The sequence below is a fragment of the Mytilus edulis genome, chromosome 7 (genome assembly GCF_963676685.1).
Source record: "Mytilus edulis chromosome 7, xbMytEdul2.2, whole genome shotgun sequence".
NCBI lineage: Eukaryota > Metazoa > Mollusca > Bivalvia > Mytilida > Mytilidae > Mytilus > Mytilus edulis.
The window spans coordinates 86035833-86051154 of NC_092350.1; the positions used below are offsets into that span (position 1 = coordinate 86035833).

A 15322-nucleotide genomic window follows, 5' to 3' on the forward strand; every position below is an offset into this window, starting at 1 on the left:
AAGATAATAACCAAAAACAGCAAAATTTCATTAAAATTACTTATTCTGGGGCAGCAACCCAAAACCGGGTTGTCCAATTCATCTGAAAATTTCAGGGCAGGTAGATCTTGACCTGATAAACTAATTTATCTCTGTCAGATTTACTCTAAATGCTTTGGTTTTTTAGTTATAAGCCAAAAACTGCATTTTACCCAAGGTTCTATTTTTAGCCATGGCGGCCATCTTGATTGGATGGCTGGGTCGCTGGACACATTTTTCAAACTACATACCCCAAAGATGGTTGTGGCCAAGTTTGGATTGATTTCGCCAAGTAGTTTCAGAGGAGAAGATTTTTGTAAAAGATCACTAAGATTAACGAAAAATGGTTAAAAATTGACTATAAAGGGCAATAACTCCTAAAGGGGTCAACTGACCATTTCGGTCATTTTGACTTATTTGTAAATATTACTTTGCTGAACATTATTGCTGTTTACAGTTTATCTCTATCTATAATAATATTCAAGATAATAACCAAAAACAGCAAAATTTCCTTAAAATTACTAATTCAGGGGCAGCAACCCAACAACAGGTTATCCGATTTATCTGAAAATTTCAGGGCAGATAGATCTTGACCTGATAAACAATATTACCCCATGTCAGATTTGCTCTAAATGCTTTGGTTTTTGAGTTATAAGCCAAAAACTGCATTTTACCCCTATGTTCTATTTTTAGCCATGGCGGCCATCTTGGATGGTTGGCCGGGTCACCGGACACATTTTTTAAACTAGATACCCCAATGATGATTTTGGCCAAGTTTGGTGTAATTTGGCCCAGTAGTTTCAGAGGAGAAGATTTTTGTAAAAGTTAACGACGCCGGACGACGACGGACGACAGACGACGGACGACAGACGACGGACGACGGACGACGGACGCCAAGTGATGGGAAAAGCTCACTTGGCCCTTTGGGCCAGGTGAGCTAAAAAACAAAACGGACGACCTCTGAAGAGAGTTACCTGGAATATAATTCAGAAAGAACTCGAAACATTGTACACGTAGCACGTAATCAATGTAAGGTCGGAAATGTGATCCATATTATAAAAGGGTGGATATTGGATCAATATACCTATAATGTATACTAGTGTTATGAAAAGCTTGTTATTTTGAAACTGAGTAGCAAACGTCCTTAATCAAACCAAGAGTATTTTAAACTAGAGGCTCTAAAGAGCCTGTGTCGCTCACCTTGGTCTATGTGAATATTAAACAAAGGACGCAGATGGATTCATCACAACATTGTGTTTTGATGATGGTGATGTGTTTGTACATCTTACTTTACTGAACAATCTTGCTGCTTACAATTATCTCTATCTATAATTAACTTGGCCCAGTAGTTTCAGAAGAGAAGATTTTTGTAAAACATTACTAAGATTTACGAAAAATGGTAAAAAATTGACTATAAAGGGCAATAACTCCTAAACGGGTCAACTGATCATTTCGATCCTGTTGACTTATTAGTAAATCATACTTTGCTGAACATTGTTGCTGTTTACAGTTTATCTCTATCTATAATAATATTGAAGATAATAACCAAAAACAGTAAAATTTCCTTAAAATTACCAATTGAGGGGCAGCAACCCAACAATGGGTTGTCTGATTCATTTGAAAATTTCTGGGCAGATAGATCTTTACCTGATGAACAATTTAACACCTGTCAGATTTGCTTTAAATGCTTTGGTTTTTGAGTTATAAGCCAAAAACTGTATTTTACCCCTTTGTTCTAATTTCAGCCATGGCGGCCATCTTGGTTGGTTGGGCGGGTCACCGGACACAGTTTTTAAACTAAATACCCCAATGATGATTGTGGCCAAGTTTAGTTTAATTTGGCCCAGCAGTTTCAGAGGAGAAGATTTTTGTAAAACATAACTAAGATTTACGAAAAATGGTTAAAAATTGACTATAAAGGGCAATAACTCCTAAAGGGGTCAACTGACCATTTCAATCCTTTTGACTTATTTGTAAATCTGACTTTGCTGAACATTATTGATGTTTACAGTTTATCTCTATCTATAATAATATTCAAGATAATAACCAAAAACAGTAAAATTTCCTTAAAATTACCAATTCAGGGGCAGCAACCCAACAACAGATTGTCCGATTCATCTGAAAATTCCAGGGCAGATAGATCTTTACCTGATTAACAATTTTACCCCCATGTCAGATTTGCTCCAAATGCTTTGGTTTTTGAGTTATAAGCCAAAAACTGCATTTTACCCCTATGTTCTATTTTTAGCCATGGCGCCCATCTTGGTTGGTTGGCCGGGTCACCGGACACATTTTTTAAACTAGATACCCCAATGATGATTGTGGCCATGTTTGGTTTGATTTGGCCCAGTAGTTTCAGAGGAGAAAATTTTTGTAAAAGTTAACAACGACAGACGACGACGGACGCAAAGTGATGGGAAAAGCTCACTTGGCCCTTCGGACCAGGTAAGCTAAAAAATGAGTTTATAGTGTTGCAGTATCATTAATATCTTTGTTATATTGACAACTGGACATTGCAATCTTGCATTTTTATCATTAATCAGAGGAATAAATCTTGAGTCATATAATTTAAATAGAACAATTAAATCTGGCAGATTCCATGTAAGAAATGGAAATGTCTCTCAAAATGAATAAATAAATAAAAATAATAATTATTGTTATTTTAAAGATAATCTGTGAATGTTTTGATGAATAATGATGTTAGATGAAATTATAAAAATAATTTTTTGATATGATTGTTTCTGTTTAAAGTAGAAATGATTAAAACAAGTTGAAAAAATGCAAAAATTTTGACAGAATTAACTCCCATTTTTTTTACACAATGTTTATGTATCGCAATGCTTTATGTTGACACTTGTATACATGTATTTACTGGTGTAGTCTGGTTATTCAAACATCCCTGTTCCCAAATCTGTTACTTTTTTTAGTCAAAAACATCTGTGATATATATTTTTTTTCACTTTCAAATATCTTGCTTTATAGCTCAGTGTCTGTTAATAAATCTTATGTCAGGAGCATTGCTATAAAAACTTTCAAAATCATTGTTGGTTCCAATATATGCCAGTTAAAACTGTAAATCATGCTGTGCATAAGAAAAACACATGTTGATTCTTTCATTTAACTTTAATCAAGCAATAGTTTAAACGTATATGTTTCCTACATAAGATCTGTCAAACTTGTTTTCTTATGTCTGAAACATTTGAATGTGCTTACAGTTAAAGTTATTTGACCTGAGGTGAAATCTTGTTAGATGTTAAGCTGCAGTATTTTCCAGGAGTTTTAAAAATGACTTTCAACTAGGATTTGATTTCCAATGTCAGTCAAAAAAATCAAATATATATTGTCTGTCAAAATATCTTATGTATAAAAAATCTTATGTCAGAATCAAGTCTGTCAAAATCTTATGTCAAAAACTCAATTTGTCTGTCAAATCTTCTGTCAGAAATAATAAAGTCTGTCAAATCTTATGTCAGAAATAATAAAGTCTGTATAATCTTATGTCAGAAAAAATAAAGTCTGTCAGATCTTATATCAGAAATCATAAAGTCTGTCAAATCTTATGTCAGAAACAATAAAGTCTGTCAAATCTTATGTCAGAAACATAACATTTAAGGATTTGTTTATTTAAAAAGGATGATGCTCATAATTTTTTTTTGGGTCAAATTGTCTTTATCTTTATTAGTAAAGCATGTATTCATAAACAGAAGTTCATTGCTTATGATTTTTGCCTAACATGCTTATGGGAGTTGTTTCCCTTTCTTATATGGAATCTGCCATCTGCTTGTATGGTTGAAACTGTGAGACAAGCTAGTCAGGTTTTAAATCACCATCTTTTCATCAGCAGAACAACTGCAGGCCTAATGAAGCTAGTTTGTCGTCTCATTGTAAATATTTTATATATTTATACACCAAATAGTGTTCAAATTACATAGTTAGGCAAACTTTAATCGTATGTGTCATTGTATTAATCTATGTCCTAACTAATCATTGATCAACTTTGAGGTTGTAAGTTAGAATCCTGCACATGGAAGGTGCTCTCAACACTGATCTCAATTGACTAGGACTGTCAGTTTTCCTATCAAAGGTCGGCGGTTCTCTCTGGGTACTATTGCTTCCTACAACAATAAACATTGACCACCAGGTGAATGGCACATAAGTGCTAAAAGTGGTGTTAAACACCAATCAATCAATACTTGTCACTACACGAAAAGGCAGATTTACAACAATTTGGACAGTCATGTAAATGTTTGACAAATGTTACTACTTTTCTGCAAGATATATTTGCGGACCTGCTAATGTATATGTAAATGTATTATTCCTTTGACATTATTTAGGAGGTAGTCAAAGATATGCTAAAGATAATTATTTTATTTCCATAGCTTTAGTCATTCTCCAAAGATATGTAAAGATAGGCCATATATTTACATGCACTTTCCAAGATAGGATATATATGCAAAGTTTAAAATTTGCATAACTGATTTACAGTGGTGTGGGCAGTTTTGAGAGACCGCGGTTTATAAAACATTTACAACCAATGTAAATGCTGACACATGTTTGTGTTATATTTGCAAACGCTTGTCGATATCATTAATGTATGTAAAAAATGTATTTTATTTACTAATACTTTCCAGTATTATAGTTATTTTGATAAATATTGATATTTGCAACACATCTTTACAGACGTATGCAAAGCTTTGAGAGACCGCGGTTTATAAAACATTTACAACCAATGTAAATGCTGTCAAATGTTTGTGTAATATTTGCAGATGTTTGTCGATATCGTTCATGTATGTAAAGAAATGTATTTTATTTACTAATACTTTCCAGTAATATAGTTATTTTGATAAATTTTGATATTTGCAACACATCTTTACAGACGTATGCAAAGTTTTCAGAGACCGCGGTTTATAAAACATTTACAACCAATGTAAATGCTGTCAAATGTTTGTGTAATATTTGCCAACGTTTGTTGATATCGTGCATGAATGTAAAGAAATGAATTTTATTTACTAATACTTTCCAGTATTATACATTTGTAGTTATTTTGATAAATATTGATATTTGAAACACATCTTTACAGACGTATGCAAAGTTTTGAGAGACCGCCGTTTATATAACATTTACAACCAATATAAATGCTGTCAAGTGTTTATGTAATATTTGCAAACGTTTGTCGATATCGTTGCTATATGTAAAGAAATGTTTTTTATCAACTCCCAAAAAAATAGAAAGGGTCTTATATATTATAAGACTTTTTGGAGCAAATTTTACGTATTGATGGTTTCAGAGACCGTGAAAATATTTGTATTGATTAAGCAGATAATGTTTTTCCCGAATTCAAACCAGAACTTTTTGAAGTTATGATATTAAAAGTGGCAGGGTGCTTTTTCAATGTCGGACCGATGATATTTTTTTTCTATTTGAATGGTTAAGAAAATCTTCAACGCTGTTCTCCAGAACCAAGGAAACTATTTATAACTCTAAAGAGGATTTTTTAAGATCTTGCTGGTATAAAAAAAACACAAATGCTTTAAAAAAAAGTACTTATTTTTTCTTACAGCAGGGTTTACAATTCGATATGCTTGTTTGTATCAGAACGGAAACTTTAACTTATACGACGTTTGTAACAGTAAATTGATACTTTTTTTTAAAGCTTAAAGAGACATAATGAATGGGTTGATGGATTGATTTGTGGAAACGACCAGCTGCAAATGCTACATCAATCTCAGTTGTGGGGAGAAATGCACTAGTATAATAACACTGTACTAAATTGTAAGCAGCATTACTTTTTGTACTTCAAAATACGAAAAAAAACTCGATGTAATTCAATGGCATCATAATTATTAGAATGAACTCTAAACCAGAATAAATAATCTAATGATCATATCGATCAAAGCGGTACTTTTTCTCAACCCAAGCTTAAGTACCAATATTGGTGTGGACTTGGAAAAAGTTAGTTTAGTTTATGCTTATTTGTGATCTTTTCTCATTTAAATCAAGAGAATAATTGAATAACTATTTTGTTAAATAAAACTTAAGCCAAGGCGTGTGTTTCCAATGTTATACATTCGTATGATTTGAAAATACACGAGTATGCACGTACATGTACATGTATTTTAATAGAATGGTTATGATTACAATGGAAAATGACTAATAATAAAAATAAAGAAATAGTATCAAGTATCCCTCAATAGGTTGTAAATATGTCACTTGTGTGTAAATGAATGAATTTTCCCGACTGTGATATGGTCCATCTTTTAGCACTACAGGGTTCCTTAAAAGGAAAACCGTATATGTTAATTTCAAAATTGATCTAATAACGCTAATTGGGTATAATAAAATCCAGACGTTCTAAAGAGATTTTAAAATAATATAAACATGTACAAAGCATGTCAATTATACGCTAGCCAAGAATATGGCAGATAAAGACATCGGGATTATTTCTATAAATAAACATGCAGTTTGTATTCATGAAAATAAGTTAAACTTTGAAAAAGGAAAACAATTTAAAAGTTTACATGCTAGAAAATTAAAGAAGAAATTAAAACAGTAGCATTGTATCTTAATTCTGTTGAGGATAAACACCATTTCATATTTAAAAGTAGAATTCACACGTTTACAAGCTTATTAACTAGAAATATGTTGAAATTATATACAGTATAAGTATTTGTAAAAAAAAAACATGCATTCTCGTTTCCCCGCTTCTGATATACAGCAGAATTCATAAATTTGATGCAAAGCAAATGATTTAACCTTTAAATTGGATATATAATCTCTGTATTTCGTGTTTCAACAAGAATAAAAATGACCAACATTAATGGGAAAAAAATACATCAATTTCCATAATCTTCCTTCTACTATATTAATCTGATTATGTATATATGAAAATATGAAAATATTTATTCAATTCAGAATAGTAATAGAAAATCGTTGTCCTTTTTGTTTTCCAATCTTGACTTTATCCTATTTAAAGATATAATGGTCTCAAGAAATATTTCCATGCAGTACATGTATTTGTTCCAATCGAGGCTTCAAATTTTTAAAACATTTTCTTATCAAGATTTATAACATTTAATTATTTCAAATTTATAAAATTTTGTTGCTGAATGGTGTAAATTTTAATCGCCGATATCGAAATCTACCTCTAATTTTACTCATCTGCATTAAGTACAAGTAGGGACTTCCCTTTAAGCACCGACGCTTGGTGCTTTCCGCAGATAAGTTATATTAAATATCCTTTGTGAGATAATATTTGTTATTTGCAGTATACCTCATAGTCAAATGTGCAAGTGCTTAACTTGGTTTTTTTTGGCATTTTCTTTATATTTTCTCCCCACAAACTACTCATGTCTCTTGTTTGTCTTTTCAAAGTGAAAATACACTTACCGGGTGCACTTGAGTCACTGATGTCAACAATAATCATAATAATACATTGCTACTTTTATTTTATTATTTTTATAACACTTCTTACATATATTTTATTGTCAGTGTTCTGCATATGTTATTGTTTATAATATTATTGTCTGTATGCTATATGCCCTCTTGGGGCCCTAATTTGGTAAATAAAAATATTATATTCTATTCTATTCTATATTATAAGTATATAATTGACCAATGTGGACCTTATTTTCGCAATTCCATAGATTGCTTTATGTACATGTAGTTTACAACACTAGACTTTGTTAGTCTTGTATTATTTTAATTTTAGTTTCTTGTGTACAATTTAGAAATTAGTATGGCGTTCATTATCACTGAACTAGTATATACATGTATTTGTTTAGGGGCCAGCTGAAGGACGCCTCCGAGTGCGGAAATTTCTCGCAACATTGAAGACCTGTTGGTGACATTCTGCTGTTGGTTTTTTTATGGTCAGGTTGTTGTCTCTTTGACACATTTCCCATTTCCATTTTCCATTTTAAATATCTTTTTCATTCCGATGTAACTCGATTAAAAGTAAAAGTGTGTTAAAAAATTTAGAAATCGGGAGAAATGCCATTCGGTATCGTGTTTCTTGATATTAGTACACAGTTGTGCAAAGCTCTGATTCCTTTCAAGGATTTGGCTATACTTTTTGGACCTTTTGGATTATAGCTCTTCATCTTTTATATAAGCTTTGGTTTCAAATATTTTGGCCACGAGCAACACTCAATACATGTGTTGTCGAAATGCGCATCTGGTGCAAGAAAATTGGTACCGTTAATTTTATTTGGAATACGAAGAAAAATTGCCCACTTGCAGGGGAACACGAAACTGCAATGAAAATGAAAAAAAAATAAAGAATAGAAAGAGAAAAAGATAGGCTAACAGTTTTTAAAAGAAATAAAGAATAGTGGGCCTCTAGAATATGAAGAATAGAGAATAGCATGCAAAATTTGTATAGAATACAGAAAACTATGGCGTAAATAATATTAAGAATTAAAGAACACCCACCGATCCCTCCTCGAGACCCTCTTTTATCATATATATTTTACTTTTGATCCTTCTCGGAACGCTCGGTTATTTTTTTAATTTGATCTACTTGAATCGTTTTTGAATTATCATAGCAAACGATGAGTGTCAACATTTTTTTTTACTGAAAAATTGTAATAGTGGTCAGGGGCATCCCAATATTTATCTTAGTTGATGAAAATAGCAACTTCAGTTTTTTTCGAGCGCATAACTTGTCCTAACAAACTAGACCCTAATAAGTTGATGCATCACAGGAAAGCAGTATTTTACAGACCCCCCCCCCCATAAAAAAAAACGAACAAAAAACAACATCCCCCACACACACAAAATTACAATAAAAAAAACGCTATTGCTAGTACAAATGTATCTGGACAATGACATGCGATCCCCAATGCTAGTAAATACGGGTCTAGTACTAGTCCATAACTTGTGTGCATTGTTTAGTTGATACACTCGTGAAATGAGTGTGCGTCTCTTGCCAAAAGCAATTCACGTCAACATTTCTTTTTACATTTGAGTCCCATTATATTTTTGTAGCATTCTTTACAATGATTATTAATTTATGAATTAACACTTTGAATAGTTATTTGAATATATAGGCATTTGCATTAATAGATTCTGCCAGATATGCAACTTCCATAATTAACTAATTAAAAATTATAGTAATTAAATTCTACAGGTCACGCTTGGTACCGAAAGGACTAAAACTTCAATGGATAAGCCTACCCGGCCACGTCCACTTGTATTTTTTCTATCTGATGAGTTAAGCCTTTTTCAACTGATTTTTATAGTTCGTTCTTATGTTATACTGTTATACCACTGTCCCAGGTCAGGGGAGGGTTGAGATCTCGCTAACATGTTTAACCGCGCCACATTATGTATGTATGTGCCTGTAATTCAGTGATTGTCGTTTGCTTATGTGTTACATATTTGTTTTTCGTTCATTTTTTTTTTTACATAAATAGGGCCGTTAGTTTTCTCTTTTAAATTGTTTTATATTGTCTTATCGGGGCCCTTTTATAGCTGACTATGCGGTATGGGCTTTGCTCATTGTTGAAGGTCGTACGGTGACCTATAGTTGTTAGTGTTTGTGTCATTTTGGTCTTTTGTGGATAGTTGTCTCATTGGCAATCATACCACATCTTCTTTTTTTATATTTAAATTGAAGTTCAACCTGAATAGGTATTACAACATCGTTAACGGAGAAGTTGTATGTAAAAAAAAAGATGTTGTATGATAGCCAATGGGACGAATACTTTTTATCCACCAGGTACCGAAGCATGATGCGAGTTAAAGATTGTAAAATCAGAAATGTGCCTTGATATATTCACAGAGGCTTGTCACTTGTTTGTTTATCTTTTTATTGGAAAATATTCTTTAATATTTCAACTTATTTAGAGTTTTAAACATTTATCAATGCGATTTGAATATAACGATAGTTCATGTATTTTGCCCCTCTGTCCCTTTTCCCGCCTGAATGGAAAGCAAGTACAATTCAATTCAATTCAATTCAATTCAATTCAAAGTTTTATTGCCATATAAACTTTACAGTTTGTGACATAATGTAACAACAACAAAAACAAATAAATACAATAACTAAGTAACTCAATATATATACACAAATTCAGGTAAATATTAAAGGGTCCCCTGTCCTCAGTTCCATTGACTTTTTTATAAAGGATCCTAGTTTATTCACTTGTGTTGGTGTTGATGGGTTAAGTATATATATAACTGTGTCATTGTCAGTGAGATTAGCAAATGAATTACTTTGTCTGTTAATGCAATGATACATGTGTCCGACTCCACTGTTAAAGTACAAATGATACATGTAGTTATTTTACGACTTTGCGTAAAATATTTCTAAGAACGAAAAGAAGTGCAAGATATTCCATTGTTCAAACACGAATCATATAACTGTAATTTCCGCTAAAACTATAAGTCTAGACTTCGCCTTGCTGTACAGGGTACAATTGCCTTTTACTTTTAAAGATATGTTTTCCATGTTTTTTTTATAAGATAGGTCTTTGTACCTTCTGTTTGAGTAAGTTACATGTACTTGTTTTGTGACTGTCATTTGTTTTTTGTGTTGTGTGTATAGTATATTTTGTGTAGACCCATAAGTTTATGAGATGCTGATCCAAGCCTAAAAAATGTTTTTATAACATTTCTTTTGTTTGAAATTTGCCAGAGAGAGTCAAAAGATTGAAGAGTAATTATAATATGTATTTGTCGTTTACACATCTTCTTGAATTATGTTAAAACAAAATGACTTTGTCACATCAATTCTTGTTATTTCAATTAAAAAAGTGTGCAAAGTATATGTTAAATGTAATTATTGACCAAAAAATCAAAAAAATTAAAAATTAAAACTTATTTGATCATGACAGACAAAATACGATTCCTGTCAAAGTACATATGAAAGCTGTAAAATTTTAGGATAGAATAGGCGATAAATGAGATATCGAATGACTGATAGTTAAATAACTTATTTTAGTTTTGCGTATTTAAAAACAACACAATCAAATTACAACGGGAGCATTGTTTTAGGACAATGTATAATGTAATTAATCATACAGATATGATAATTGTTTGTGCCTTATATTGATGGATATTGATACTAGCAGTGGTCTTCTATTGATCTTTTCGGACCAGATCTTTCTGTAAAAGGTGATAATTGTCACATTTCACTACTGATAAACCCTGTTGATCGGAGGAAGGGCGACATCTCGTCGATGGAATGATATTATCTATCGACTTTGTTTGATTTCATTGGTAAATTGTGTGTCATTTATGACACGTGACTCGCTGGTTCTTTGTTTGTAATGTTTAACGTTCATCCTCACACACAATACAGTTTTTGCAGACAGAGCTTCATGTAGCACACGGAGTTCAACATCTCGTGACTGGACTAAACGGATAAGGAAAACAAATATTACAAAAGTTAAATATTCGTCAATAGATTTAACGTTTTTAAGTAGTTGTGCAAACTAGCCGATTCTTAAAAAAACATTCTCTCAAGATGTGTTTTGTGTTAAATATTATGAAGGAATATTTCTATTTCAGAAACTTGGACTTTTTATAAAAACTTGATAAATCGATCGATAACCTTTCGAATGGTACCGATTTAAATTTGATACTGAGGCCGTATATCTAGTATTGTTATAACCCGAATAATGTCAGTCGTTATATTCCGCTGATCTCTGTCTTATCTCCGATTGCTACGATAGGCTATAGGCCGCTAGAGGGCGCATAATTATTCGAGTTACATGTAGTATTGTTAAGGCTTAATATGTATATAGTTTATATACTCTGCAGTAACATATATAATACATATTGTAGTATTATATGTCTCTTTAAAAATATATATATATGTTTTATAAACAGAGTGAATTATGACTCGTGCAATTCCAGAAGTTTCAAAGCGATACTCGAGGAAACGATCGTTCTATGCGAATGAACCATCCTAACTTACGCGAGTTACAAGATTTTGATGGATAAAGAAATTTACGCAGTACATCAAACAGAGCTCGAGAAGAGATCAAGAACCGATCATGTAGATCCGACTTTTTTTTTTTTTTATTAAAACGAAATTATTAAAATACATGTATAATAAATGATATTACCAATATGCCAACACCAATCCCAAATCAGCTATATTTGTCAATATAATCTGCATCTTTCAAATATATCAGCAAATTAAAAGCAAATATATCTATTTACCATACATTTCTAGCTGTCTGAAATATCTTTCTTTATCATTTCTTTGCATATGTATTCAAATTTACATATGCCCAATATATTTACACATACATTTCTAGCTGTCTGAAATATCTTTCTTTATCATTTATTTGCATATGTATTCAAAGTTTCATATGCCCAATATATTTACACATGTCATTGATATTATCATTTGACCACATTTCTCAGTTAAACAAATTGTCTACAAATCTATGTATTTACCATACATTTCGGAATATGTTCAAAGGCTTTTGATATGTTTTGATTTGACATACATTTCAGCCGACAATAAAGACTAACAAAATTATTTCTTTACAATACATTTGACAGGTCTCTGCAGATTAAAGGAAATGATGCTTTACGCCCCTCTATAAAGTTCTCGTTTTGAATTGGTTTACATACCAGGAAAATGTAGATGCACCTTACACTTTATAACCCCTATAAAATCATTTGAATGATGATACTTTGATACCTGGACAAAGAAACACATTTGCGAATAGATTTACGTCATAGAAAAATACATGACAAAGATTTCCATTTGCAGAGGTATACAAATACATAAGTTTGAAAAAGTTTTGCGACGGTCATAAATATAAATAAATTCTAAACTTCAAAATGGTTTGATTAGGTGTTTATATATTTTATAAACCGTGGTCTCTCATAACCGCCCATAGGAGGTATAGTACAAGAAATATTGATATTTACAGCATGTAAAGACAAGATAAACTAAATGCAGCGGTTTATAAATATATGTAAATGTCGGTCTCTGAAAACATTTACATAACATTTGCATACCTCTTCAAATCCGGGATTTCGTGTAGTGTGTTTGTATAGTTTTTTTAAAACTTGATTTAAGGGTGCCTCCTTGAGAATAGTTATGCCAAAGTGGAGACTATACAGTCAACTTCAGTTACAATTGTCTTAGGATATTAATTAATTATTATAGTCTCATATCTTTCAAATGTATGTTAATGTTACATTAATACAATATATATATCATAAGTTAGTAACCTGAACTTCTATCAATCTGTTTAACAGCTTCTCTTGTTGTCAATCCTATTAATGCATCCAGTATATCATTTATACTAAAGTGAAGATGGTCTGAAATTATCAATAAATTCTTTATTAGATTCCTCACTTAAGTTCTATCTTCTAACATCTTGTACCTGCAAGATACCCTATAGCTAGCTCTAACTTTTGAACGAAAATTGCCATGTATTCATCAATTAATCATAAGCTAAGTCTTCAAAACTTATTAAAGAGTTTGTTCTGGAGTTGAGCTGTGACACCACCTTCCAAGGTAAGGGGATAGCTGAGTGCTCATAAACATGTTTTACCCACCATATTTTAATTATACCAAAGTAGTGAAATTGTAATCCAGAACTTTGTAGTTTTGTTGTTTTTGGTCTGTCATTTATGTTTTTTATTGTTTTGTTCTTAATCTGGTCCTTAAAACTGTTTCACATTTTTTCATGGTGGGGCTTTAAATATCTGAATATCAGGTGCAAGTTTTGCTCATGTGGAAGGCCATATGATGACCTACAGTTGCTTGGTTTTTCGCCTGTGGTGAATGGTTGTCTCATTGGCAATCATAACACATTTCTTTATTTTATTCAAATGGTGGAGCAAACAAGTCATTATAAAGCTTGGTATCAACACAAAAGGAGCTTGGGTTAATGGCTGTTAAGAAAAATGAAACAACAAATGTGATATAAAGATGGATTCAAACATGAAAAGATAGCAATATATAAAAATAAGGAGATGCGGCATGATTGCTGAAGATACAGCTACATGTATCCATCAAAGTCCAAATTTAGTATATGATGTTCTTTCTACCAATTGACATATCTGAACAATTTGCTCTATTAATTGATTGGTCTTTAATATTCTGAGGCCAACATGACTGATACAAGCATTATTTGAGATACAGTAAAAAGTTTTTATATATCATTCTTCCCTTGGTTGACAAATATTCATTGATTTAGAGGGTAAAAATAGAGTTCAAACAGAGATAAAATGTTTCTCTGAAAATTTATCAATATCTATTTACTGTGGATTGATTTATATTCGTTGGATACCAATTTTCGTGGATTTTGTGGGAACAGAAGAACCACAGATATAAATGCTAAATGAATAACAAATTTTTGAAAGGAATGTATGCAGTCTTTACCAAAACCACGAAATTAAATATCCAAGGAATATGCATGTTTTCCTCAATCCACGAAAAATTGGTACCCACAAAAATAAATGAATCCAAAGTATCTCTTATCTTTCATGTCTTTGTCTTAATATTGGTGCTTTTTTCAACATGTTCAATAGATTTATAATTTACTATAGTGTCTTAAAAGTAGCATGTATACAAACCTGGTCTTCTTTGTCTCAGCAGCGTCAGGGCATCTCTTACTTGATTCTGTGTATATCCCATATCAAGAGATTGTTGTACAGCTGTTATTAATAAATCATCTGTCCAAGTATAAAAGACAGATTCAATACAACATACAGTGAGGGCCTGGGGTTAAATTATATAATAGAAGACTTTCTAATTCGATGCATTTCTGTCTATCTTTGGTTTTAGTGAACATCATTTGTTTGTTTAGGGGCATCACGTCTGTTGAGTGATTGGTTTGAAAAATATGATGCTATAATGCACAAATAATTCTGCAAATTGAATTCTCATAATTGAAAATCAGCAGCACTGTTATAAGGAAATTGCGATTAAGTACTTATGAAACAAACATTATTTCTAGTTTATCCTGCAAAATGACAACCACTATTATAAAACACTTGATGAACATTAAAAGATCAGGGATACAGGCCATCCCCTCTATCTGGTGAATTATTTCTTAAAGCACTCATGATTGATAAAAAATTTTCGGTGAAGGACATCACTCAAAAGTGGTATATTGTCACTTATTTACTGACATATTGTACAGGTCAAATATTTTGAAGGTAGAGTTATCTCCCTTTGTCATTCATATTTTTTTAAAACTTATATTAGTATATAATGAACATCATATTTTCTTCAATTTCTCTTGACAGAGTGATTGATTGTCTGTCTTAAAAAGATGTATTTAATATCCACAAAAGTATTTTCATTCACAATGAAAATCTTCATTGT

The 15322-nt window shown here is 31.7% G+C and overlaps 1 protein-coding gene across 3 annotated transcripts in view; it reads right to left on the reverse strand.

Moving 5' to 3' along the window:
- Positions 1-15322, reverse strand: part of LOC139482711 (uncharacterized) — an 82309-nt gene that overhangs the window by 26031 nt on the left and 40956 nt on the right. For 2 of the 3 annotated variants that reach the window (XM_071266779.1, XM_071266778.1), the window contains exons 9-10: positions 14569-14667; positions 13216-13305 (exon numbers count right to left, since the gene is read on the reverse strand). The exons of the other annotated variant lie outside the window; for it this stretch is intronic. In XM_071266779.1, the coding sequence (XP_071122880.1) occupies positions 13216-13305; positions 14569-14667 (189 nt within the window). The remainder of the gene's footprint in view (positions 1-13215; positions 13306-14568; positions 14668-15322) is intronic. 3 annotated transcript variants of the gene reach the window in all.